The sequence below is a fragment of the Gobio gobio genome, assembly GCF_949357685.1.
Source record: "Gobio gobio genome assembly, chromosome: 13".
NCBI classification, from domain to species: Eukaryota; Metazoa; Chordata; class Actinopteri; order Cypriniformes; family Gobionidae; genus Gobio; species Gobio gobio.
This window is the reverse complement of record NC_137106.1, coordinates 54,227,903-54,252,398: the sequence shown is the minus strand read 5'-3', so window position 1 is coordinate 54,252,398 and position 24,496 is coordinate 54,227,903. Positions and strand designations below refer to the sequence as shown.

General features: G+C 40.5%; 1 protein-coding gene across 4 annotated transcripts in view; it reads left to right on the top strand.

Annotated features, from left to right (window-relative positions):
* Positions 1-23,575, top strand: part of LOC307136633 (NACHT, LRR and PYD domains-containing protein 3-like) — a 72,280-nt gene extending 48,705 nt beyond the window's left edge. The window contains exons 9-14 of one of the 4 annotated variants that reach the window (XM_079833830.1): positions 8,655-8,828; positions 9,209-9,382; positions 15,038-15,211; positions 17,546-17,743; positions 22,700-23,078; positions 23,157-23,575. In XM_079833830.1, coding sequence (XP_079689956.1) covers positions 8,655-8,828; positions 9,209-9,382; positions 15,038-15,211; positions 17,546-17,564 — 541 coding nt within the window. In that variant the 3' untranslated portion in view covers positions 17,565-17,743; positions 22,700-23,078; positions 23,157-23,575. Of the gene's footprint in view, positions 1-8,654; positions 8,829-9,208; positions 9,383-15,037; positions 15,212-17,545; positions 17,851-22,590 lie in introns of all 4 variants that reach the window. The other 3 variants (XM_079833829.1, XM_079833827.1, XM_079833828.1) reach the window with 3 other exon arrangements.
* Positions 23,576-24,496: the final 921 nt, after the last annotated feature.

Below are 24,496 nucleotides of genomic sequence, written 5' to 3'. Positions count from 1 at the left end.
GGACTTAAGGCTTTTGAACATGATTTAAGTAACATTTACGCATTTGACAGACGCTTTTATCTAAAGCGACTTACAGTGCCTTATTACCAGTGTTGGGCACGTTACTTTAAAAAAGTAATTAGTTATAGTTACTAGTTACTTCTTACAAATAGTAACTGAGTTAGTAACTGAGTTACATCATTATAAAAGTAACTAATTACCAGGGAAAGTAACTAATGTGTTACTTTTTTTTTTCTTCAAATGTTCAAATATGTCAAATAACTTGGATGCCCCCAATATTAAATATGTTAAATGAATGAATTGGACACTATATAGAATAAATTATTATTATAAAACATTGTACATTAATATACACTATTGTAATGTTGCTGTGGGACAATGTGAGAGACACCTATCAAATTCAATATATTATTGTAAATATTATCAGTAGACCTACTATAGTGTACATATTGTGTAAATATTATCAATAGATCTACTATAGTGTAAATATTGTGTAAATAGTATCAGTACTTCTTTACTACTCCTCTGGTAGTGGAGCTCACGTTATCACCTGGGTTTTTAGCCACTAATATTGTGGCTGTGATGACGTGAGGCTTCATTAGATTAGAAATAGAATTACTTGCCACCGACGTGGATAGACTCTTTCTCCCTGGGCATAAGCTTCACGTTACATTTATGTAATGTTTATATGTTTATAAACATTCTTACCGTTCACCTCAACGAGGGAAAAGTAGCGCTTATACTTCCAGTTTGCGAAAGCTACCTTTGAAGTCGTTGGACTGCCATCGCTGACTGTGCATATGCGTGTGCGTCAAAGGTGTGTGTGTGAACTCAACCTATCAACCTCAACCTTGTCTCCCACCCACCAATCATCATCAGTTGTGTACCACCCAACCCAACCCCCAACACGCATGGCTAGCGCGCGCGCGCACACACACACACACACACACACACGCGCGTTGCAGGTCTGACTGACAGAGCCTGTTCGGATGAAAACCGCTTTAATGAGCTCAATTATAGTAACGCCGCATTTTTTTCCTCAGTAACGCTAACGGCGTTGTAACGGAAGAAACAGTAATTCGTTTGATTACTCGTTACTGAAAAAAGTAATTCCGTTAGTAACGCCGTTTATCTATAACGCCGTTATTCCCAACACTGCTTATTACAGGGACAATCCCCCTGGAGCAACATGGAGTAAAGGGCCTTGCTCAAGGACACACTGGTGGTGACCGCTGGGATCAAACCAGCAACCTTCTGCATATCAGTTCCATGGTTTAACCCACTGGACCACCATCTCACTAACCGGCCACTAAGTTACTTACATCTCACTAAGTAACCGGCCACAGATATTATCAAGACCAGGGCTTTTGTTAACATGTACTGAATTAAAAGCCTTTAAAACATCCTGAAGTTCAATGTTGAAATGCTGATCATCCATAAGCTTTAAACTCAATTCCTGAATTTCTTTGCTAAAATCAAATTGATCAAAATGACAATAAAAACTATTAAGAGTATTTACAAATTCAACATCTGAGTTCAAACCTGAGTGCTACTGTTAGAATTGTGAAGGCCTGCTATACTTTTCATACTAGCCCAAGCTGACCTTGAATTGTTTGCAGCCATCTTGTTCTCCAATTCTACTTTATAATTGTGTTTAGCTTTTAAAATTTCAGTCTTCAACTCTTTTGTAACCATGTGCAAATCAGAGGCTGCTCCCTGTTTAAAGACGAGCTTTTTCCTTTGTAAGCAGGACTTAACAGATTTGGTAACCCATGGTTTGTTATTAGGATATACTTTAACAGTTTACAGGGGATGATCATGTCCCTGCAGAAGGCAACATATGAGCATGTTACATCAACCAATGAATCCAAATCATCACCACAAGACTGTGTAAAAATGTCACAATCAGTACAGCTGTAACATTCCTGCAAACAGGACACAGATTCATCTGACCATACTCTTATGTCCTTGATCTTTGTATTCTCTCTCTTTAAAACAGTCTTATATATGGGCAGTAAATGAACGCAGTTATGATCAGCAGAACCCAAGGGGGGAAGCGGGAGAGATTTATAAGTGTCTTTTACTGACCCGTAACAGAGATCTAATGTCTTACCCCGTCTGGTTGGACAGGTGACATATTGATGGAATGTCTTGAGTGTCTGTTTGAGAGAGACATGGTTAAAGTCACCCAGAATAAAATGAAGTGCATCCAGTGAGATCGACTGCAGCCTCTGCACCACCTCAAAGACGGTATTAGAGGCAGACACAGAGTCTGCCTTCGGATGGATGTACACTGTCGTTATAAACATTTGGGGAAACTCGCGGGGTAGATAAAAAGGACGCAACGATACGATATAAGTTCCACATCTGGCGTACATACGCGCTCTCTGACTGTCACAGAGGAACAGTATCGTTTGTTAACATATATACATACCCTGCCTCCTTGAGTTTTCCCCGTCACCTCTGGCTGTCGATCCAAGCGAAAAGGAACTCCAAACCCATTAATTGACATGTCGGGGTCCTGATCACACTCGGTGAGCCACGTTTCAGTAAAGGCCATGATGCAGCAGTTCCTGAAGTCCTTCTGGTAACGAACATTTCCCTGAAGTTCATCCGCCTTGTTTCTCAGGGACCGGACATTTCCCATAATCACGGCCGTTTTTAGGCATAGGCAAACTAGGCGGTCGCCTAGGGCGCCATCAGTAGGGAGCGCCAATAACGTATATCTGGCACTAGATTTTTGTGTGTAAAGGGTGTCACGGCCACCCTAAAATGGTATTGCCGCCCCCAGTATTTCCCACATTGGATCAGAGAACTGTCAATCTGACGATTCCTATTTACCATTGGATCAGAGAGAGTACTGTCAATTACTGTATATAAAAAAATAAAAATAAAAAAAGTTTGCGTTTGGAGCGCTCAACAACACCATTAGATCAAAGAGAGGGAACGCTTTTTTAACCATACAATGAAGCTACATTCAAACTAAAGGCCAATTTAAAAACAGGTACAGTAAAAAGTGCACAAATCTGTATTTTGTTAGGGCCGTATTTGCGGTAGTCGAGAAATCACGCGGTGAAATGGGCAGATAGCATTGCCCGATGTGTAGAGGCAAAATATAACTGCACACTTCCTTCATCATTTCATGAGTGCGCAGGTATATTTTGACTCTATAAAGCTTTCTTCTCTTACTTGCACCTCCAAACGTTTTTTGCGCCAATGCATTGTTAAAACATCAGTGCATTTTGTAATTGTCCCATACAAAACTTTAACGGCCAATTTAAAAATGGCATAATATGTGCTAATTCACAAGATTAATACATTCTTTATTAAATCACTATGTCAAATTTAACGAATCTTTACGGATGGTGTTGAATGCTGAATCGATTCATTCAGTTCTAATAGTGCTTAATGCAAGCAGTGATGTACACACAGAGGGACGCTATGCGCGTTATTTAAAGGGAAAGTTCATCAGTGAGTAACAAAAAACGCACTGAATCAGTATTTATTCTTATTACTTTCATGTGAAATGTAATAATTATGTAGTTATGTTTGAGAACAATTTAGCAACTATGGATTGCATATATATATATATCTATTTATAAATAAATAATAGGCCTAGGGCTATACAGGCATGTGGCTACACAATGGTATTACTGGTATTAATTTGAATCCTTATTAACAAATATAATTTGAAATGTATGTATGCATTTGTTAAATAATACCAGTAATACCAATGTTACTTTTTAACATTTGACTTGGGGTACCAATAAGGATTTCGCCTAGGGCGTCAGAATGGCTAGAAACGGCCCTGCCCATAATAACCGAGGGCAGAAGAACCCGGGTGAGCCGCTGCTTACTCAGGTGTAATTTAACGGCACCTCTTTTCCTAGGGTTCGGTTCGGTGGAGCCCAATTTGGTATCACTTTATAATAACTAAACACTATGAACAATTAGTTAAGCATTAGTAAATAGTTAATTCATCATTTATAAAGCATTAATAGACATTAATGGGCAGTTTATAAATACAGCTATAAATGCTTTATTCTTGATTTATAAGCATATCTATAATGTGTTTGATAATTGTATTTTCATACTTTATAAATAATCAATTTATCATTTCTAAATGAAGTATTACATTATTTACAAACCAGTTATTTAGGAGTTATCAATGGTTCATCAGATCATTTAGAAAGTGTAAGTAAATGATTAATACACTATTTAAATGTACATTTATACATCTTATTATTTAGACATAAAGTAATAGTTACTTAGTGTGTTAATAAATGCTTTATTAACATGTATTTCCACTGTAATTCATGATTAATTCAGGTAGTTATGAAACATTTAGTAGTTGTCAGTTAACTATCAGGGCTGTACAGTGCGACATATATGTTTGACGATTGACTGAAATTAAACCAAAATCGAGATTTGTCTTTGTGAAATTATGAAAATGCGCACCGGGGAACAGAACCCGAGACTCTGAAGGAGGTGGCACTCGAACTGTCCCGCGATTCACGTAAAACGGACTCGGGTGCGCATTTGTTCAGGAAGAAATGTAACTTATATATGTGTTTTAGCGTATTACAATCGTGGGAACAATCGCGTGTTAAAGTGTTAAAGCCCTCTTAATATGTATGAAAAAAAAGCAACAACCTCTTTCCAAACTTGTAATGAGAAGCGTTTACAAACCTGTTGTCCAACAAAAGAGAACATTAAATCGAGTGTTTGAAATAACTTACTTTTATAATCTGACAGGCTTCACATCACACAATGCGGCCGAAATTATATTATTTTATATATTCTGCAGTACAGTGATAGATTCGCGGTGTAGAGATGTGTACAGTACTTTTTTTCTTTCTCAGTGAATAGCCTACATAAGATAAAATAAGACAAAAATTTGACATTAGAGTCACATTTTTTATCATAATTTTATATTTTATTATACAACCTTATTTTATTATACAAACTTATATTTTATTATACAAACTTTGTATAATAATATTTTATTATACAAACTTAAAACTTTCTAATGATTTATGTTTTCTATAAAATATAATAATAATAATTGTTATTATTATTTTTATTCTTAAATATTTGTATTGTATAGCACTTTTTGCATTTTTCAGACATGGTAACAGACGTTATACATGTGCTACAATTTTGTGGGCTGTGCTACAAAACTTTCAACCTCTGTAGCACCAGTGCTATGTGCAAAAAAAGTGAACGTACAGCCCTGACTATATCTGCGAGCTCATCTAAAGTGAGGACTATTTATGCCTCGTAAAGTTTTTACAGAGGAGATTTAAAGGCTCAGTTCTCTTCTGAACAGAAAAAGGAAACAAACACAACACAGAGGAATATAGCACGTATAAATATTTATTTCAAAATGCAAAAATGGAGACTGTACAACTAGTAACTTAATATCAAATTAAAATGAAACCTCTTCAATGTCATGTCAGAAAATAATATTCCTGTAGACCGCCAGAAAACAGAACTGCAGACAAATGAAACTAAGCCTCTGCAATCTGATATAAAAATGCATTTCTGTAAAGTGTAAACATTGCTGAATAAAAATGTACCAGTGGATCACACTGGATTACAGGAGTGCCTGAAATACAACAAATACAATTTAGATAAAACAATAATAATATAATAAAATATTTTGCAGTGTAAAAACAGTAATAACTTAAAAACATTAGAGACCTGAGCCTTTAAATCTCCTTTGTAAAAGCTTTACGAGGCATAAATCGTCCTCACATTAGATGAGCTCACAGAAATAGTTAATAGTGACAACTACTAAATGTTTCATAACTACCTGAATTAATCATGAATTAATTTCGGTGTGTGAATGAGTGTATGAATGGGTGAATGTGAGGCAAATGTAAAGCGCTTTGGATGGCCGTAGGTCTGTTAAAAGCACTATATAAATGCAGTCCATTTACCATTTACCATGAATTACAGTGGAAATACATGTTAATAAAGCATTTATTAAAACACTGAGTAACTATTACTATATATCTAAATAATAAGATGTATAAATGTATATTTAAATAGTTTATTAATCATTTACTTACACTTTCTAAATGATCTGATGAACCACTGACGACTCCTAAATAACTGGTTTGTAAATAATGTAATACTTCATTGAGAAATGATAAATTGATCATTTATAAAGTATGAAAATACAATTATTAAACACATTATAGACATGCTTATAAATCAAGAATAAAGCATTTATAGCTGTATTTATAAACTGCTTAGTAATGTCTATTAATACTTTGTAAATGATGAATTAACTATTTACTAATGCTTAACTAATGCTTCATAGCGTGTAGTTATTATAAAGTGTAACCAAAAATTCTAAGGTTCGGCAGAAACCGAACCCCGTCAATATTTGGCCAAATCCAAATCTGAATCCTGGATTCGGTGCATCCCTAGTGAAATTACCTGTGTCTGTGCAGCGTCTCTCTACTGATAGTGAAGCTTTAACTTGAATTACTTCAGAAACAGCAACATCTAGTTGCTTATAAATGTAACATCGCTTTTCAGTAGTGAATCTATTTTATTAACCCCTTGCCTGTCACCCAAGCCAACACTTGAGAGTTTACAGTTCAAGACTCAGAATTACTCAGACAGTTTTTAATATGGAGATATATAGGCTCAAACATTAAAAAAAAAATATTAAGAACATATTTTAAATGTATAAAAATATTATGTGAATGTAGTATAACAACGTATAACCACAACTAAAGTGAAGCCACACGTGTGGTTATGCTACATTTTAAATATGAGGATGATATCTCTTAGACTACACATTTTATGAAGCATATTGTATGGCATGTCATGTGAATTTTTAGCAAAGGCTAAGAGAAGATGCTAATCCTTATGTCATTGGCCTGTAAAACACATACTTGCAGTTTTCTAACTAGCTCTATTGTTTTTACTCAATTACATTTTCACACGTCTATCATGAATGACTCATAATACTCATTATTCTTTTATAGTATTTTTTATTTTTTATTATTCAGCCATTATAGTCTATTCAGGCATTCTGGATTGCCCATCAACCCCACATTCATCCCACTTTACATTAAACCCTATTATCTGAAGTCTTTCTAGCAAACAAACAAACAAAAAAGCATGTTCTTGGTACCTTATGTGAAATAGATCGTGAAATAGAATATAGCTCCTGGCGTGACGTGCATTAGATCTACAGTTAGCATTATGCTACATAACAAAAAATAAAAGATTAATATTACACTTTAACTCCAAACTCCCTTTAAACAGCCAGCAAGTTTTTGTATTTACTTCCGATCGAGATATAATGTGGGCTTCAGTGATGTTCAAATGTTATATTTAGCATTTTATATGGATCTAATCGCTACACCTGCTTAGCATGTTACGGGAAACATTCTTTATTCATATGAAAATACACCAAATCACATGCAAATCACACACAAACCATATGCCATCGTAATTGTGCGTTTATTGGTTCTTGTTTCAAGTGTTCTGGTAATGTTTACAACAGAGAGATGAGAATGAGGAAGTGCACTGAACAGTGTGACCAGATAGGGCAGGATTATTGTCACGTTGAGTCACGTAAGATGATCAACAGCTGTACAGCGAATGAGAGAGCTCTGAGATCATACGTGATGTGCAGCAGGAAGAAAAAGACACAGAGCTGGCTCTGAATGTCATTCAGCTCTTCAGATCAGCATAATTCAGTGAGAAATGAATAGAAATGTTATTTTGTATGACAAAATATTTTGCAAACATGTGATAATAAATCTATATTTGTCCAAATATGCACACTTTTGGACTAAGAGCCTGAACGGATGCGGTTTAGTGCATGTATGTGAGCACAAATAAAACGGAGAAGATGTGACTGGCTTTTTATTCTAGTTGATATTCCATTCAAAATATCTTTCATTACAAATCGAATATTTAGCACTCCTGACATAAATTAAGAAATTAATGTCACTGCAACCCAGTTTTATCATAAACAGTGGTCAAATATCGAAGTTGGAGTTTTTAATCTTTGTACTGATATTCAGTTTGTCCAGATCAAGTAAAAGTGTGAAGTTTTAACGAGCAGTGAATGTTGAACAACAGAAACCTGGGGCCGTTAGCGATCCTTGACACTAAAGGGGTTAATAAAAGGGCAGCATTGACAACACGTTTCTGTGCTCTTGAATGGTTCTGTTTGTGACATATGAGTGACTCAAACATGAATAGATATTATATATTTGTATTTAATATAGAAAAAATATGTTACTTAAAGGAAAGTTATATTCTTTCAATTTAGTTGAATTAATGATTTAAGGAGCTGTTGATGAGATATTGTTGAATGGTTATAATCTGTTTAATGGGTGAACAGACAAACTAAACAAAAGTAAAGAGACTGAATGAATGCAAATTTTGAGATTGAGAAGCATTTTAAAAGCAATGGTGTGCAATGGTCCTTAATGAGTTTTAACTATTGTTAACTAATATTAGGAGGAAGTATAAGTACATGAAAAAAGAGCCTGCTTAAATTAGACTGGACCTGTTAATCGTGCCATGGATTAAGTCTCTCTTTAGGATTGTGAAGTTCCTGCTTATCTGAGCTGTAGATCCTGAACTGAGAGACTGAAGAGTGTCATTGTTCTCTACAGGTTGAGTGATTGTGGTGTTACAGATGAAGGTTGTGCTGCTCTGGCTTCAGCTCTGAGATCAAACCCCTCACACCTGAGAGAACTGAATCTGTCATGGAATAAACTAGGAGACTCAGGAGTGAATCTGCTCTGTGATGGACTGAAGGATCCTCACTGTAAACTGGAGATACTGTGGTAAGATTGTGTAAAAGTCTCCACATTTTCATTTTCCTCCTACTGGGATTAATGAATGATATACAATAAAACACAATTAACATAAACTAAAAATGTGCCTGTCAGATGTTGTTTAAATCTTCATTAGGTTCTTTACAAAGTGTCTGATATGATTGTACGTACTATCTTTATTATAGTATAGATATAATTGGGTGATGCATATAATTTCTTGATATTGAAATGAACTCCTTCCAGCAGCATGTAGAAGCGGGTCTGAACCTTAGACTGGACCTGTTAATGGTGCCGTGGATTAAGTCTCTCTTTATGATTGTGAAGTTCCTGCTTTATCTGAGCTGTAGATCCTGAACTGAGAGACTGAAGAGTGTCATTGTTCTCTACAGGTTGAGGGAATGTAGTGTCACAGTTGAAAGTTGTGCTGCTCTGGCTTCAGCACTGAGATCAAACCCCTCACACCTGAGAGAACTGGTTCTGATTGGAAATAAACTAAGGAATGCAGGAGTGAATCTGCTCTCTGATGGACTGAAGGATCCTCTCTGTAAACTGGAGAAACTGTGGTAAGATTTGAATGTATAGTATCCTGCTATTATATGCTAGCCACAAGTGAATTGCTATTATATGCTAGCCACTTGTGCTAGCCACAAGTGAATAATAGAACACAAAATATTGATTTGAGTTTAAGTATTTTATTATCAGGAAACTCAATGCTTCCACGAACCAAGACAAACAAACAAGCTCAAACAAGACGACAATTTAAGGGACAATATACTGTCATAAATGTATTTATTTATTAGTTTATTTGACAGGGACAATGTAGAAAAGACATTGCTACAATTTCAAGCAGCCGATGCTCCACATATAGGCTTCTAGCCAAAGGCTAATTTGCAGCCCCAGTCCCTGGTTAGGCTTTTTTAACAACAATAAAACCAATCGCACAAGCAACAAAAAAATGTATGTATAAAAAACAATGATAAAATAAAAGACTATGTATAACCATCAATGTTCACAAACCTGATTTTGTTTGAACCACTTTTTATATTTGTTTGAAAGATGTTTAACTCAGTTTGCACTTTTACACAATCTCATTACAACACATTGTGTGGACATTCAATATTTGAGTGGAAACTGTTTCAAAGTCTTACGTGTGTATTACAGTTTTTTTAATTCATTTAGGTGCAATTTTCACAATCAAGTTCTACATTTTCCAAACTCTTAGTAATTTACAACAGAACATAAAAAAATCACTTTTTCCCAAACATTTCCGCATGTTTTTCAATTGTGTTAATACAAAACAAAAAATCACAAATGATCATTTTCACACCACAAAATGTTTCATTTATGTAAACATTTCATTCGCATTAACAGCCTTTCATAATTCTATTACTATCAAACTTTTTAGTTACCTCTCTTCTCGTTCAGTTTAATACGCTTGTCTTTGATTTAATCCAGCTGATCTTATTGTTTAATCAGTGAATCATTGGGTAAATCTATATATTTGTGCAGATACAGATTCAGTAGAACTTCATGGTTTGCAGTTTTTGAAATGGCTGACTAAGTATAATGAATTATTGTTAAAGTATAATATATTTAAATCAGATAATAACTTTAATATTCAAGTTGTTTGAATATAGATTTATAATTATGCATGTGTTAGGCAGTTCCTGCATATAGGCTCTAGGGGGCAGTGGGTGAACACAACAGGATGTGAAGCGGTTTATGTAAGAATAAAATAAAAATAAAATGAGACCTGCATGCGTTAAAGTTGGAATTGGAATGTGTTGTTTTTGAAATCATGCTGAGTGTTCGTTGCTGCTGTTATCAGTGGTGGTGGCTCATGCACAGTCTTCACACAGATGAGTGCTTCAATCTATTGCTAAAGCCATTGCAGAAACTCTCTATTCATTCCGGTGAAATCACACAAAAAAGACTGCACACAAATATGTGCCTGCTCTTGATATGCCATCACTGACGAACATCTATGGTTTTAATTAGATTATTTTTTTCTTACTATACGAGGGTGGATTAGAAACAGAACTTCTCTGACACGCTTAAAAATTCTGCTTTTGGACCATTATTATGGACCATTAATAGCGGATGTACTTATTCACTGTCATGAAGAATCTTGGGCCTAACAATATATTGTATTATAGTAGATGTAAGGATAAAACTATCACATTAAATATGAGCTCTATATTGATAAATTAAACTATGTACAATTGAATTAGATTTCTTGACATCATATTGTTATTTGTGCATTTGTTATTCTACATATCTAATGTAGCATGTATTAGCAATCCAAAATTGCACCAAAACAAATAAAAAAACGGTATAATCCATTACAGCAGGGGTGTCCAATGGAGAGTAATGTTCCTTACTGAGTTGTAACTATTGTTAGCTAATGTTAGGAGAAAGTAAATTCTTAATAAAAGACCATGCACTGCATGAAAAGTGGGATTTTCGTCAGTATGTGGCACTGTAGATTGCCGTGAAACTTCAGGTTTACGACTGTGCACGGCAATTTGCAGGCAACACCGAAAACTGCCGTAAATTGACGTGGGCCTTGCTTGGCAGTTTTCCCCCCATGACCCCCCCTCCCCTTAATTCTAGGGGAGGCTTTATCATGTAAATGAACATGCTGTGAGCTACACAAATGCAAATCAGAGTAGCAGCAGGGGGAGTTTTATCTAGGTTCTGAATTTTTTTGACTAAAACAAGTTTAAAGTTTAAGTTAAAATGTTAACTTAAATTTAAGTTAAATGTACTCGTTTTAGTTCACATTACAAAATTTTTAGGGCAACCAGTTTGCTCCAATTTTTTAAGTAGATTCAACTTGTCCGGGCTCACAGTGTAGATTAATTACTCTGTATGTCATTAGCAATAACCAATGTTATGTAAAAAAAAAAAAAAATACAGGACAGCAGTTCATGTCTTCAACCTTTAGAGAGGTTATGTGATGCAACAAGACAATGAACCAAAGCACAGAAATAAATCGAGTAAAGCATACAGTTTACATACCAAAATTAATTTTTCCACCCTGCACTGTGAATGATTTTTTAAATGGCTATTAATCATAAATGTGAAAAGTACAAGTTTGTGTGTTTATAGTTAAGTCAGATTGTGTTTTTCTGTAATAGTCATTTAAATTGAGCTCACACCACATTTTATGAATTATCAATGCAGATTTTCAAGAGGTGGTTTCCTGGACAGGGTTTAAATTATGCCAAGAGTAGGCCTTAATCTAGTTAATCGTGAGTTAAAAAAATTGTTGCCTGGAACAAAGATTAAGCACAGATTACTAACACCTGGACTATGAGTCCTGAACTAAAATAAACTGGATTCATTTACAGTTTTATCTAATTGCTTACACACGATTTCTGAAAATATGGCTCCATTTCTTGTAACTCTACACACAAAACACACAAAACATCAGACATCTCTTGCAAAAGCAACACTTTGTGCAAAACTATTTTAACTCTTCCAAAAATGTTGTTTTTGCATATATCTAACTACACACAAATATGCACAACTGAGGAATTTACAGTTGAACTGAAATCAGCTGAACTGAATATTGACACTATATTGGCTTGTTAGAGCCGGTTTACAGCAGAATTTGTTTTGAACTTGTTACTGAAGCTGCTATGAAACAATATATTTTGTTGTATGCATATTCTTTCTTTCTCAAACCTTAGTTTTGATTTCTAAGTGATCAATTTATGTATAAGTGTTTTCACACATGATCATTGGCTGAATGGGTCCTCAGTAAATTAATATGGCATTTAAATGGCAAAAGTTATTCTTGTCTCTATAACTTATGGCTTCCTAAAGACACGTTTATGGGTAAACAAAATATTAATAATATAAATAAAATGAATATCAAAACATATTTTAAATATAATGAAGTCATTTTATTATAGCACTCATCAGATGTTCCTGGAAACAAAACAGAGACAGAACAGTATAAACAAACTATACAACAAACTAAACACCAAATTACAAAAACATTATTATGTGAAAGTGAATAAAGTTGTGTGTGTGTGTGTGTTTTCAGTTATAAATATGTGCTGTGTAAATTAGCCTATACTTTTAGAAATTATATATAGCCTAACTTTAAAAAACCAACAATAACCCATATAGATAAATTATAATAATTGTATAATATTAAGCATTTACTTAATATACATTGTAAAATTAGGCTACTTTACTCTAGCACAGTAGTCAGTTAAGCAATTAATTAATATCTTATATTAATATACATAGCCTAGGCTACATCTAAAGGTAAGTCTGCTTTAAGAAAAAAAATATTACACTTCGACATGTACAGAATGTGCGCGTTAAGAAACACGTTCAAATGTGTCTTCTTAACATGTTAAAACTGTGCGTCGACTGTGCGTGTATGCCTGTTACACGACCAGAATGTGCGTGTCTACACATACAAAAGAAACACGTAAAAAATTGCTGCGTTGACGCGGAAAACAGGGCGTGTTACGGTCATAAGTCACGCGTTTCGTATAAAGAGATTTGGCCCCGGGCGCGTTCCATATTAGAGCCCTAGTCCAATGACGTGCGAGGTCGAGGTCATGGCCATGACGCGCAGAAGACGAGCTTTAAACTTTTTTGTTTTTGTACATTTCCTATGTTTTTTGCTGCTTTCCTTTTTCGTGATCAACAATGACAGGACACCGTCTTCAACTCAATCTCTGCATGGACGCGACAAACTTTTTGGACTCATTTTCAGGAGGCTGTCTTCGTCTTCACAACTCTGAGGCAAACTGCAGGCGCTATGAACCACAGCATGGGTAATGTAACGTTACGTTTTAAAGAATATGCTTTTATTCAGCTGTATAAGGAAATGGATGCGTTAATAGATCCGAGCTTAAAACTGCACATTTTGTTTTCACAGACTATCCTCGCCTCATAACGAAGCCATGAGCTCTTATCTGCTTGGAGCGATTTCCGCCAGTCCAGATTGAACCGCTGATCAAGACGACATTGTGTGTAACTTAAGTATAACTTCTGTTTTTCTCATTCCTTGTTTAATTTTACCGTGACTGTTTTTATTAATACCAGTCTCATGTAATTGTTTTCCAGCTGCCTGTAAGACGTATTATGAATCGACACGCGGGAGCTTCAGATACAAACAACCTGAACTTACATCGCAGGCGGAAACTGCAAAGTTTAGCTCGGGAGTCGATCAAGAAGAAAAAGGGTAAGATTTATTATATTAGATCCGTTTTTTGTCAATGTGAGTATTTTTCAGGTTGCTTATTGTCTTTATGGATTGTATTACAGTTGCTGGAAGCGAGAGTGTGCTGGATGAGGTGGACATTTGGAAGTCCGCGACCATTGAACTCATGTTTGACGAGGAAGACGGCTTTGTTGACGGGGTGTCTGGATGGATTGTGCGGCCACCGCCCTCTCGCAGCCTGGAGCACGCCGAACTTTACATTACATTACGAGACATTACTGCTGCACTGTACATAGTTGTGTGTTTAACAATAAACCTCTTTCTTTGAGTAAACCGCTGTGTTTTATAAATGAAGCCCTTTCTTTGAATGAACAGCTGTATGCTTATAAATGAAGCTCTTTCTTTGAATAAACGGCACGGTCCGTATACTTTTCCCATATATTCCTTGATGGTATGAATACTTCATAGCACAATAACATTAATATAAAACAAATTATTACAACATAAATTATATATTTATTATTATTATTTGGGGTTTACATTTATAATGAGCCAGGGGGACCAATAATGATTGGTTTGCAGTGATCTGCCAACCAATCACGAGAGAGTTTTCTTTTTTAAATGTAGTGGCTTCAGCCAATAGTGAGTGAGTAAATTCAAGTCTGGCCGTTGACTCTCTGGTTTCGCTGTTATTCATATGCAAATTAGAGGCGTCGCACCTCCGCGGTCTCTCAGCGGGGGGCTCTCCACCTACGTCATGGTTCGTTTACGACAATTTGTGGCACAGACGAACGCGACGTTCGCTGCCTCTAAATTGTCGAAAACTGCCGAAAATTAGGGAGATTCCGGGAGTATACAGGCATTTACGGGGTCGAAAATCCCACTTTTCATGCAGTGATGCTTAAATTAGACTGGACCTGTTAATCGTGCCATGGATTAAGTCTCTCTTTATGATTGTGAAGTTCCTGCTTTATCTGAGCTGTAGATCCTGAACTGAGAGACTGAAGAGTGTCATTGTTCTCTACAGGTTGAGTGATTGTGGAGTTACAGATGAAGGTTGTGCTGCTCTGGCTTCAGCTCTGAGATCAAACCCCTCACACCTGAGATATCTGAATCTTTCTGGAAATTATTTAAAAGACTCAGGAGTGAAGCTGCTGAATGATCTGAAGGATGATTCGCATTATGAACTGGAGACGCTTCTGTGAGTAGTGATGATTAAAACGTTTCATATTTTAATTGAAAGTTAATTTAGTGTTTTCTAGTGATTTTACTTTCCTGGTAATGGTCGCACTATAAACAGGTTTTAAAAAAGCTTTTATCATTGTCATTTTATTTCTAAATGATTTTGAATATTTTGAGAGAATGTCAATTGCAATAGAAGATAATGTTAAATATTTATCACTACTGTCTTTGTCATAAATAAAACTGACCCAATGACATAGAAAGAGGATAGTCATACAGTATTATAGATAAGAATATAATACTGATTATATAATAATTATAATTATAATCTCTCACTTAATAGTAGTGATGTTAACAGTGATACCAAAGCTTTTCAGTGAAGCTATGTATCGATGCTTGATTCATTCTATCAAAATCACGTGAGCAATGACGTCTGAAGCTTCGTTTCACACACACCCATGTGACTGCTTCGTACTGGGTTGTTAGAACTGTTGTATTGCGCTAGTTTATTGTTTCGAGACTTTGTCATGGTTCTGAAATGTGGGAACACTTTCATTTGAGTTTGCCCAATAAGGTTGATAATATATTTGGCTTTTGTTCTGCAGCCTTTATATATACAGTATGTAATGTTTCTTTGTGTGCATGCACCTGCATTTATTTAGTCTACTTCCTTTATTCATGAGTTTTATTTGTTTACAAACATGTCCACATTCACAATACAAAATGTTATCTTTATTGGTTTGAGTTACTAGGAGTATGCAATGGAACAGATTGTTGCTTCTAAGATAATGCGTTGGTTGCAAAACGTTTTGCGACACAGTGCTTTCCCTCACTTTCACCAACAGAGGTCCTCGTCGAGCTCTGATTTGAAAAGCTTTGAGTAATTAAACTTTTTTCTGGTACAATTGTGCTGAAAGCTTCACTGGTTCAGAAAGCTTCACTTTGCCATCACTACTTAATATTCTAAGCAGTTTATTTCAATAGTATCCAGCTGCAGCCCCGCAGCACACCAGTTTCAGAACCCCAGTTTCAGAACCCCATCAACAGAACCGGAAGTGAGGGGCGGGGCTTAAACAGTCATAGTTGCGCTATCCATATATGTAATGTTCTTTTGTTAAACATAAGCTGTTTTCACATGGATTTTGATCGGATCGATTTCTACAATATTTAACAACAGTACTTTTAAATAAAGTCACTTTTCTGTTCATATAATATGCATGTCATAATGTACAATAATCAACATTTTAAAACATATAGCCTATTGATCAAGCTTAAATCAATGAATTTAAAGACTAGTTTATACTTCATGGAAACAGGCTAAAACTATACACAGTTTTTATTTAAAAAATATTAATAAATGTAGAACATGTTGTAAAGTGTTTCCCATTTGACTATAGAATAATACTATATTAGTTTTATTTTGTTCACAAGTTGTTACAAATAATACTGACAGAAAATAGCCTATGAGATTTAATATTAAGGGACACAAACACTGTAGTTTATTGTTACTTTAACAATACTACAACTGTAGTGTTTCTCTGAAAGCAAGCAAATAGGACATGTATAAAATATTTCTAAAATAATAGGTTTAAAACGATTTTAAATGGCACATAATAAAAAATAAAAACATGCAAAAAAAGTTATCTTAAAACACAAAAACTTGTGACTCTTAAGCCCAAATCATGGCATTTCTGCAGAAATACTTGAAAAGATGAAAGTGTTTTCATCCCTGAAAACGAAGTGAATATGTTTTATTAATGAATAATTATTTAATATTAAGACAAATAATATCTTTTGACAAATGCAAAAAAAGCTTTAATGATAAAACGTGAAACACATGAACAGATTCAATATTCGTTCACCACCACATGTATCATGACAGAAATATCACACACAACTCAACATATTCTCCTTCACGCTTCTATTCACATCTCACTGGCTTAAATGCATGTTTCTCTTGTTCAAGGATATGAATACAATGTGTATGGGTAGCGCCGCTCACTTCCGGTTCTGTGGATGGTGTTCTGAAACTGGTGTGCTGCGGGGCTGCAGCTGGATATATCTCGTTTATTTGAGTTGTTCTTGTAACCGTTAGTTGCAACTGATTGACGACTGAACAGGACAAAACATAGGGTTTAAATAGACTGAGAACTGAACAGAACTAACAATCAACTAGAAACCATAATGACAAAAAGGGAGATAACAGAAGAGAACTGAGCTAATTAACAGACTTACAGGAAAACTAGAACTAAAATACAAATCAATGAATCAAAACACACACAGCACGTGACAGTTCTAAAGTGGATAATGCAGTAATGTCGCACACATTTGACTGTCTGTGTTTTAATTACAGGTTTTCGATATTAGTCTGACCTTCTCTGGATCAGCTGATGGAGAATAAAGAGCCACTACAGACACATCACATTCAACAGAATCAACAGACACAAACCCATAGTGATCATCACAAATGCATGTGTTTGTGTAACTTTCCCCAATAATCCAATCCTTCATCCAAAGTCAAACAAGGAAACTTTTTGTTCCCTTTCGTTCAGTCACTACGACGTACGTTAGTGACTAACGAATGGGGGTTTCGCCTAGAAGCCTATCATCTTCGAGCATAGAGAAAACGCCCAATGGCGTGCCAATGCCATGGGGCATGCGGAATTTGCATACGTAACTCCGCCTCACCGCGTGAGTATATAAGGAAGTACGTGGCAATACAGCATTATGTTTCTGCTTTCGGAGCCAAGAGTACCTACCTCTTCACTCCTCACAAGCCTTCTGAGACGCTGTCAGCTTCTTCGAGACGAGCAGCTTTCCAGTCGGTGTTGGTGTGACGGCGCGTTCCAGTGATCGCATACTTCCTGCCTGCTGATCTGCGCAGTGGTCTGCTAGACAGCTCGTGTGTGTTTCCCTGGACGCTTCGGCATCGACTGCGAAGTTTCCTCACACAAAAAGAGCTTGCGCGTGGCACGTCTTTTTCAAGACGGTTCGCCCGTGCACTTCCGGGTGCGATCGATCTCCGTTGTTGTCTATGGGCACACTCACTGCTCGACTTGTTTGGGCTTCAGCACGTTCGGGCAGTGATTGTGGATGTGTCATGTTCCCACTGCGGGAACGTGACCATCGCGATGCTCCCTCGGTCGGGCAATGTCCACAGCTGTGGTCCGGGAGAATTTCCTGGCCTTACCTGCTGATATGGGGGGGTTGACTGAGCCCGCCTCCTCAACTCGCCCATATCCCAGGCTGGCCTCTTTGGCGGCGCGGTTGAGAACTGCGCCCAACGGTTCTCGGCCGCCCCAGAACAGACTGAGGCTGTAACACGTACTGCCCCGGCGGCTAGCTGCTGCACCCAGCCGCCGGCTCAGTCGCCTCAGTCCGCTCGCCGCCGAGGGCGCCCTCCCTCCTCCCGTCCGGCCCCAGCAGCAGCCTTTTCCGGGCCGTGCCGTGGAGGTGGTTGGAGGATGTCGCCCAGTCCGCTCCCCAGCCTGGTTAAAACGCCGGGCTGGAGGCGGACAACCCAGAGATGGGTCCCAGTTCTTTCCAGGGGATGGTAGCAGGGCCTCTCTTTCCCCCGGTGGAGGGCCGGGGAAAAATCCTTTTGCTGCTGGCCCCCGGGCTGGCAGCACTTGGAAAGAACTGGTGTCCCATCTCTGAGGTCACAGAGACCGGTGATGGCAGTGTGTGCCGCCCCCCGGGCCGCGCCGCTCTCGTCCCTCTCTGTCGCCAGCCTCCTCTCAGAGCAGACCCCAGTGGAACGTGCGTCCTTCCCTGGTCTCCTCTGTCAGGACGCAGCCGTTAACCGTGCCCCCACGCCGGGACGCTACGCCTCCCATGTCCGGGCCGGTAACGCTGCCTCGCTGCCCCACCCTGGGTTCGTCTGTGGTCCGAGCGACCCCGTTGGTCAGTTCCTGGAGCCTGGCTTCAGCTTCAGGGGCTGTCCGCTGGGTCGCGAAGGCCATCAGGCTCGGCTATGCGATTCAGTTCGCGCAGGCTCCTCCCCGCTCTGGGGAGTTCGCTGTACCGTGATCGGGGCCAACGCCCCCGTCACACGTGCGGAGGTTGCCACCCTACTGGCGAAGGGTGCAATCGAGCCTGTCCCTCCAGCCGAAATGAAGTCGGGCTTCCTTAGCCCTTACTTCATTGTACCCTAGGAAACCGGTGGGTTACGGCCAGTCCTGGACCTGCCCGTCCTGAACCGATCCCTTCACAGGCTTCCGTTCAGGATGTCGGTAGTGAACGCCTCCTCGGACGCGTTCGTCTGGTAGATTGGTTGCAGCGATCGACCTGAAGGACGCTTACTTTCATGTCTCCTTCCTCGATGCGGACCGTTCCTACGGTTTGCCTCGAGGGGCGGACATTCGTGACTCTACGGAGTCTATCGAGGCAGCCCTTGCGCCACTCAAGCAGCACGGGGTTCGCATCCTGAACTACTTCGATGACTGGCTCAAACTGGGTCACTCTCGTAAGCAGGTCTGCGGACACAGAGTCCAAGTGCTCCGGCACTTAGCCCGTCTGGGCCTTCAGGTCGACTGGGAGAAGAGCGACTCTGCCCCGTGCAGAGGATCTCTTTTCTCAGTATGGTTTCCGACTCTGTCGCACAGGTGCGTGCTGCTTACCAGCGAGCGCGCACGCAGTCTCTGCTGACTTGCCTCCGTCAATTCGAGGGCAAGAGTGCGGTTCCACTGAATTTTTCAGAGGCTCCTGGGGCATATGGCATCTGCAGCGGCGTTGACGCCGTTCGGATTGCTTCATATGAGACCGCTTCAGCATTGGCTTCGCGATTGAGTCCCGAGGTGGGCATGGCAGTCTGGCACGCTCCGGGTACAAGTGACTCAGGCCTGCCTTCAGACACTCACCCCGTGGTCGAACCTCAGTTTCTACGGGCCGGTGTGCCCTTAGAACGAGTTTCCAGGCATGTTGTCGTATCGACGGATGCCTCTGCCACGGGTTGGGGTGCCATGTGCAATGGACAAGCAGCCGCTGGCTCCTGGAATCAGGACTCCAGCGCCTTCTGCATGTCAATTGCCTCGAGTTACTGGCAGTACGGTTCGCCCTGCACCGCCTCCGGGCGTTGCTGAGGGGTCAACATGTGCTTGTCAGGACAGACAACACGGCCGCGGTCTACGCTCCCGCTGTATGTCTCAACTCGCCTGCCACCTCGTTTTATGGAGTCAGAAGCGCCTGAGGTCCCTTCGTGCTGTCCATATTCCAGGCGCCCTGAACCGTGCAGCCGACGAGCTCACGGTTTCAGCCACTCCCGGGAGAATGGTGACTCCATCCCCTGACGGCCAGCTGATTGGGAACAGTTCGGGACGCGCAGGTAGACCTGTTTGCCTCCCTCGACTCTTCCCACTGCAGCCTGTTCTATTCCCTGACCGAGGGCAAAGCGCTCGGCACGGATGCACTGGCGCACAGCTGGCCGCTGGGCCGACGCAGATTGCGTTCCCCCCCAGTGAGCCTACTCGCACAGCTACTATGCAAGATCAGGGAGGACAAGGAGCAGGTCCTTCTGGTCGCCCCGTACTGGCACGGCCGGTCCAAGTTTCCCGAACTCTTACTCCTTGCGACAGCCCCTCCCTGGCCTATTCCTCTGAGACACTCAGAGACGGGGCACCCTATGGCACCCGTGTCCCGATCTTGGAGCCTCCACGTGTGGCTCCTGGAGGGGACGCGGCAGGTTTGAGTGGCCTGCCACCTCCGGTGGTCGCCACCATCACTTCCGCTGGGTAGAGTCCACTGGGCATGCCTATGCGTTGAGGTGGAACCTCTTCGTCACCTGGTGCTCTTCCCGCCAAGAAGACCCCTGGAAATGCCCGATCGGGTCTGTACTATCGTTCCTCCAAGAGGGGGGTGGAGCGAAGGCTGTCTCCCTCCACCTTAAAGTTGATGTGGCCGCAATATCTGCCTACCACGATTTCTTGGGGGACAAAAAGGTAAGTCAGCACGACCTGATCATCAGGTTTCTGAGGGGGGCGAGGAGACTGAATCCTCCTCGCTCTCCTCTCGTACCCTCTTGGGACCTCGCAGTAGTTCTAAGTGCTCTGCAGAGGCCTCTCTTTGAGCCTTTGCGGTCGGTTGATATTAAGTTCTGTCGATGTAGACTGCTCTGCTGACCGCATTGGCCTCTCTTAGAGGGTCGGGGACCTGCAGGCATTTTCGGTTGACGAAGCGTGCCTGGAATTCGGGCCGGCTAACTCTCACGTGATCCTGAGACCCCGGCCTGGATATGTGCCCATGGTTCCCACCACTCCGTTTAAGGACCAGGTGGTGGCCTTGGCATTGCTCTGTCCAGTACGCGCCCTTCGCGCCTATGTAGACAGCACGCAGTGTTTCAGGACCTCAGACCAGCTCTTTGTCTGTTATGGTGGAGAGCGGAAGGGAAGAGCTCTCTCAAAGCAAGGGCTGTCTCACTGGTTAGTGGACACCATTGTTTTGGTTACCAGCAGCAAGGTTGACCATGTCGCCTTGGGGTTAGGGCACACTCCACTCGGAGTGTGGCCTCCTCTTGGGCTTAGCGCATGGCGCCTCGCTAACAGACATCTGCAGAGCTGCAGGCTGGGCGACACCTAACACATTCGCCAGATTCTACAATCTCCGAGTGGAGCCAGTGTCCAGCTATGTACTCGCCCCCCCGAGGGGCCGGTAATGGGCCAGGCTCAGGTGTCATCGCTTGCTCGCCATTCCACTCCACGGACTGGATACGTGCGATATTCCTCAGGTGAGTTTCCCCGAGAGCCCTGAGTTCCTCCAGCACCGCTTACGCCAATACCTGTGTGTCTGCCCTCTCACGAGCCCAGACCCTCGTGTCCGGCCAGGTGCCCCGTGTGCATGGTTCCCCTCCGGCGACCCCCACACGAGTATTTCCACCGTTAGCCTCCCTTGCGAGCAGGTGTCTTTCCCTTGGCAAGTCCCTGCCTCCCCTAGGGTTAAAACTTCCACCTGCGGCTGGTACCCTAGAGTTTTTCCATATGCAGCCCTTAGCGGGTCATATGTGTCCTCTTAAGTCCTCCCTACGGGCAGGCATCTTGGCATTCCCTCACTGGGCTATGCTTCCCAGTGTGCCTTGGTAATACCTGTGATAAGCGTGGGTCCTTCAGCTGTATTTTCCTTACGACAGGGAACTCACACTTACGCAGGGCACTGGAAGACAGCTGAGTGGCGGGATTATATTGAAACCCCCATTCGTTAATCACTAACGTACGTCGTAGTGACTGAACGAAAGGGAACGTCTCGGTTACGGATGTAACCCTCGTTCCCTGAGGAGGGAACGGAGACGTACGTTTCCGCTGCCACATCAGCTGTGCTACCTGGAACGCAGGAGTTCAGTCTTGGCTCCTCAAGCAGGTAACATAATGCTGTATTGCCACGTACTTCCTTATATACTCACGCGGTGAGGCGGAGTTACGTATGCAAATTCCGCATGCCCCATGGCATTGGCACGCCATTGGGCGTTTTCTCTATGCTCGAAGATGATAGGCTTCTAGGCGAAACCCCCATTCGTTAGTCACTAACGTACGTTTCTTTTTCAGAAGTGATATTTCAGTTCCGGACCCCTGTAACACTGTTACTCCTGACCTATGGCCTGCATGTGTGCAAAGTGAAGAATGATTGCTCATATAAACCATTCACGGTGTATAGCCTGTAAAAATGTGTTTTTGAGTTTTTGTGTTTTTATTTTCATTTTCTATTACCCAAAGAGTTGGCATGTGTAATTCCACTAGGAGCCGCTTGAGGGCGCTAGTGCGTATGTGTTTCAGGATATGAGCCAGGTAATCCACGAGCAAGTCAGTTCGTTTGGTAGAGGGAAACTTAATGGTTGATCTAACGCTACCTGCATACTCGTTTGAAGTCCTAGTTTGAGAACTCAGAGTTTACGCTCAATCGTGAGTATATGACTGTGCTAATGTTTGATGTATTTGGTAATGGATGTTTAATGGTAGATATTTTGCTTTCTCTTGTAGAAAGGACTTTCTTTGCTTCATCTCATGTTTAAGTTGATCACCATTGACTGCTCATGAAATTTGTTGTGCTGGGTTCATTACTGAGCATAGTTTGGAGGCCCGGAGTGTTGCTAGGAAGCAACAAAGAGGACGCTGTGTATCACCATGCGTAGCGTAGCAATGCTACGACGTGTGGCTTTCATCAGCACGCATTGACTTCACTTTTCACTCACTGGATTATAACATTGCATCGATCTCAAAGAACCTTGTGGATTCATCGCCATCATCATCATTTCAGCTCACCTAAAGTCTGGACTTGAACGATAAGTTTCATTACATTTTATTGACTCATTTGCACAAAGACAAAGACTGCTCTATTGATATATTGTTTATTTTTTGGGGGGTAATTATATATACATCTATATTTATGCACTGGTGGGAATAAAAGAAAAAGGAAAAGAAAGAATATTTGTTTGGTGAAGTGGGGTTATTATTTAGTACCATTGGAATTTCTGTTGAACCCCCTCAGTGTAACATCTTTTTTAAAGAAAAAGGAGGTGTTGCAAGTGGCGGCATATAGATACAATTATTGCACATTATAAATAAATACTGTTATTTCAATATCCCAGTCCAGTTCACACGAGGCTCAGTGCAGGGGATTTCAGTGAGATATACTGTAGTGGTTAAGGGGTTATTTTGAGTTCAGGAGTCTGATATCTTGTGGGAAAAAGCTATTGCAGAATCTGACTATTCTGCCCCGAATGCTGCAAAAACTGTTGCCAGAAGGCAGGAGAGAAAATGTTTATAATCTTTTATAATGTTTTGGGCCTGGGTCAAACAGCATTTGTGTGCAAGATTCTGGATGGAAAGCAGTGAAGAGCCATTTATATTGTCCGCTGTCCTCACCACTCTCTGTACAGACTTCCAGTCTGAGGATTTTCAGCTGGTCAGTATGCTCTCTATACTACCTCGGTAAAATGTGCTGAGGATGGGAGTGGGAAGATGTGCTCTTCTCATCCAGTGCAGAAAGTAAAGACGCTGCTGTGATCTCTTCACAAAAGAGACGGTGTTGAGGGTCCATGTTAGACTGTCTGTGGTCCCCCAGGAACTTGGTGCTACTGACTAATCACACCGCAGTGTCATTGATGAGGAGTGGTGTGTGACTGCTGCTTTCTCCTGAAGTCAACAATGATCTCCTTTTTTTGTCGACATTCAGGAGCAGGTTGTTTGTGTTGCCCCAATCCACAAGCTGTCTCACCGCCTCACTGTAAACCTGTTCACTGTCATCCTGGATGAAGCCCAGTGTCGTGTCGTCTGCATACTTCACAACGTGGTTTGTACTGAACCTGACATGGCATCAC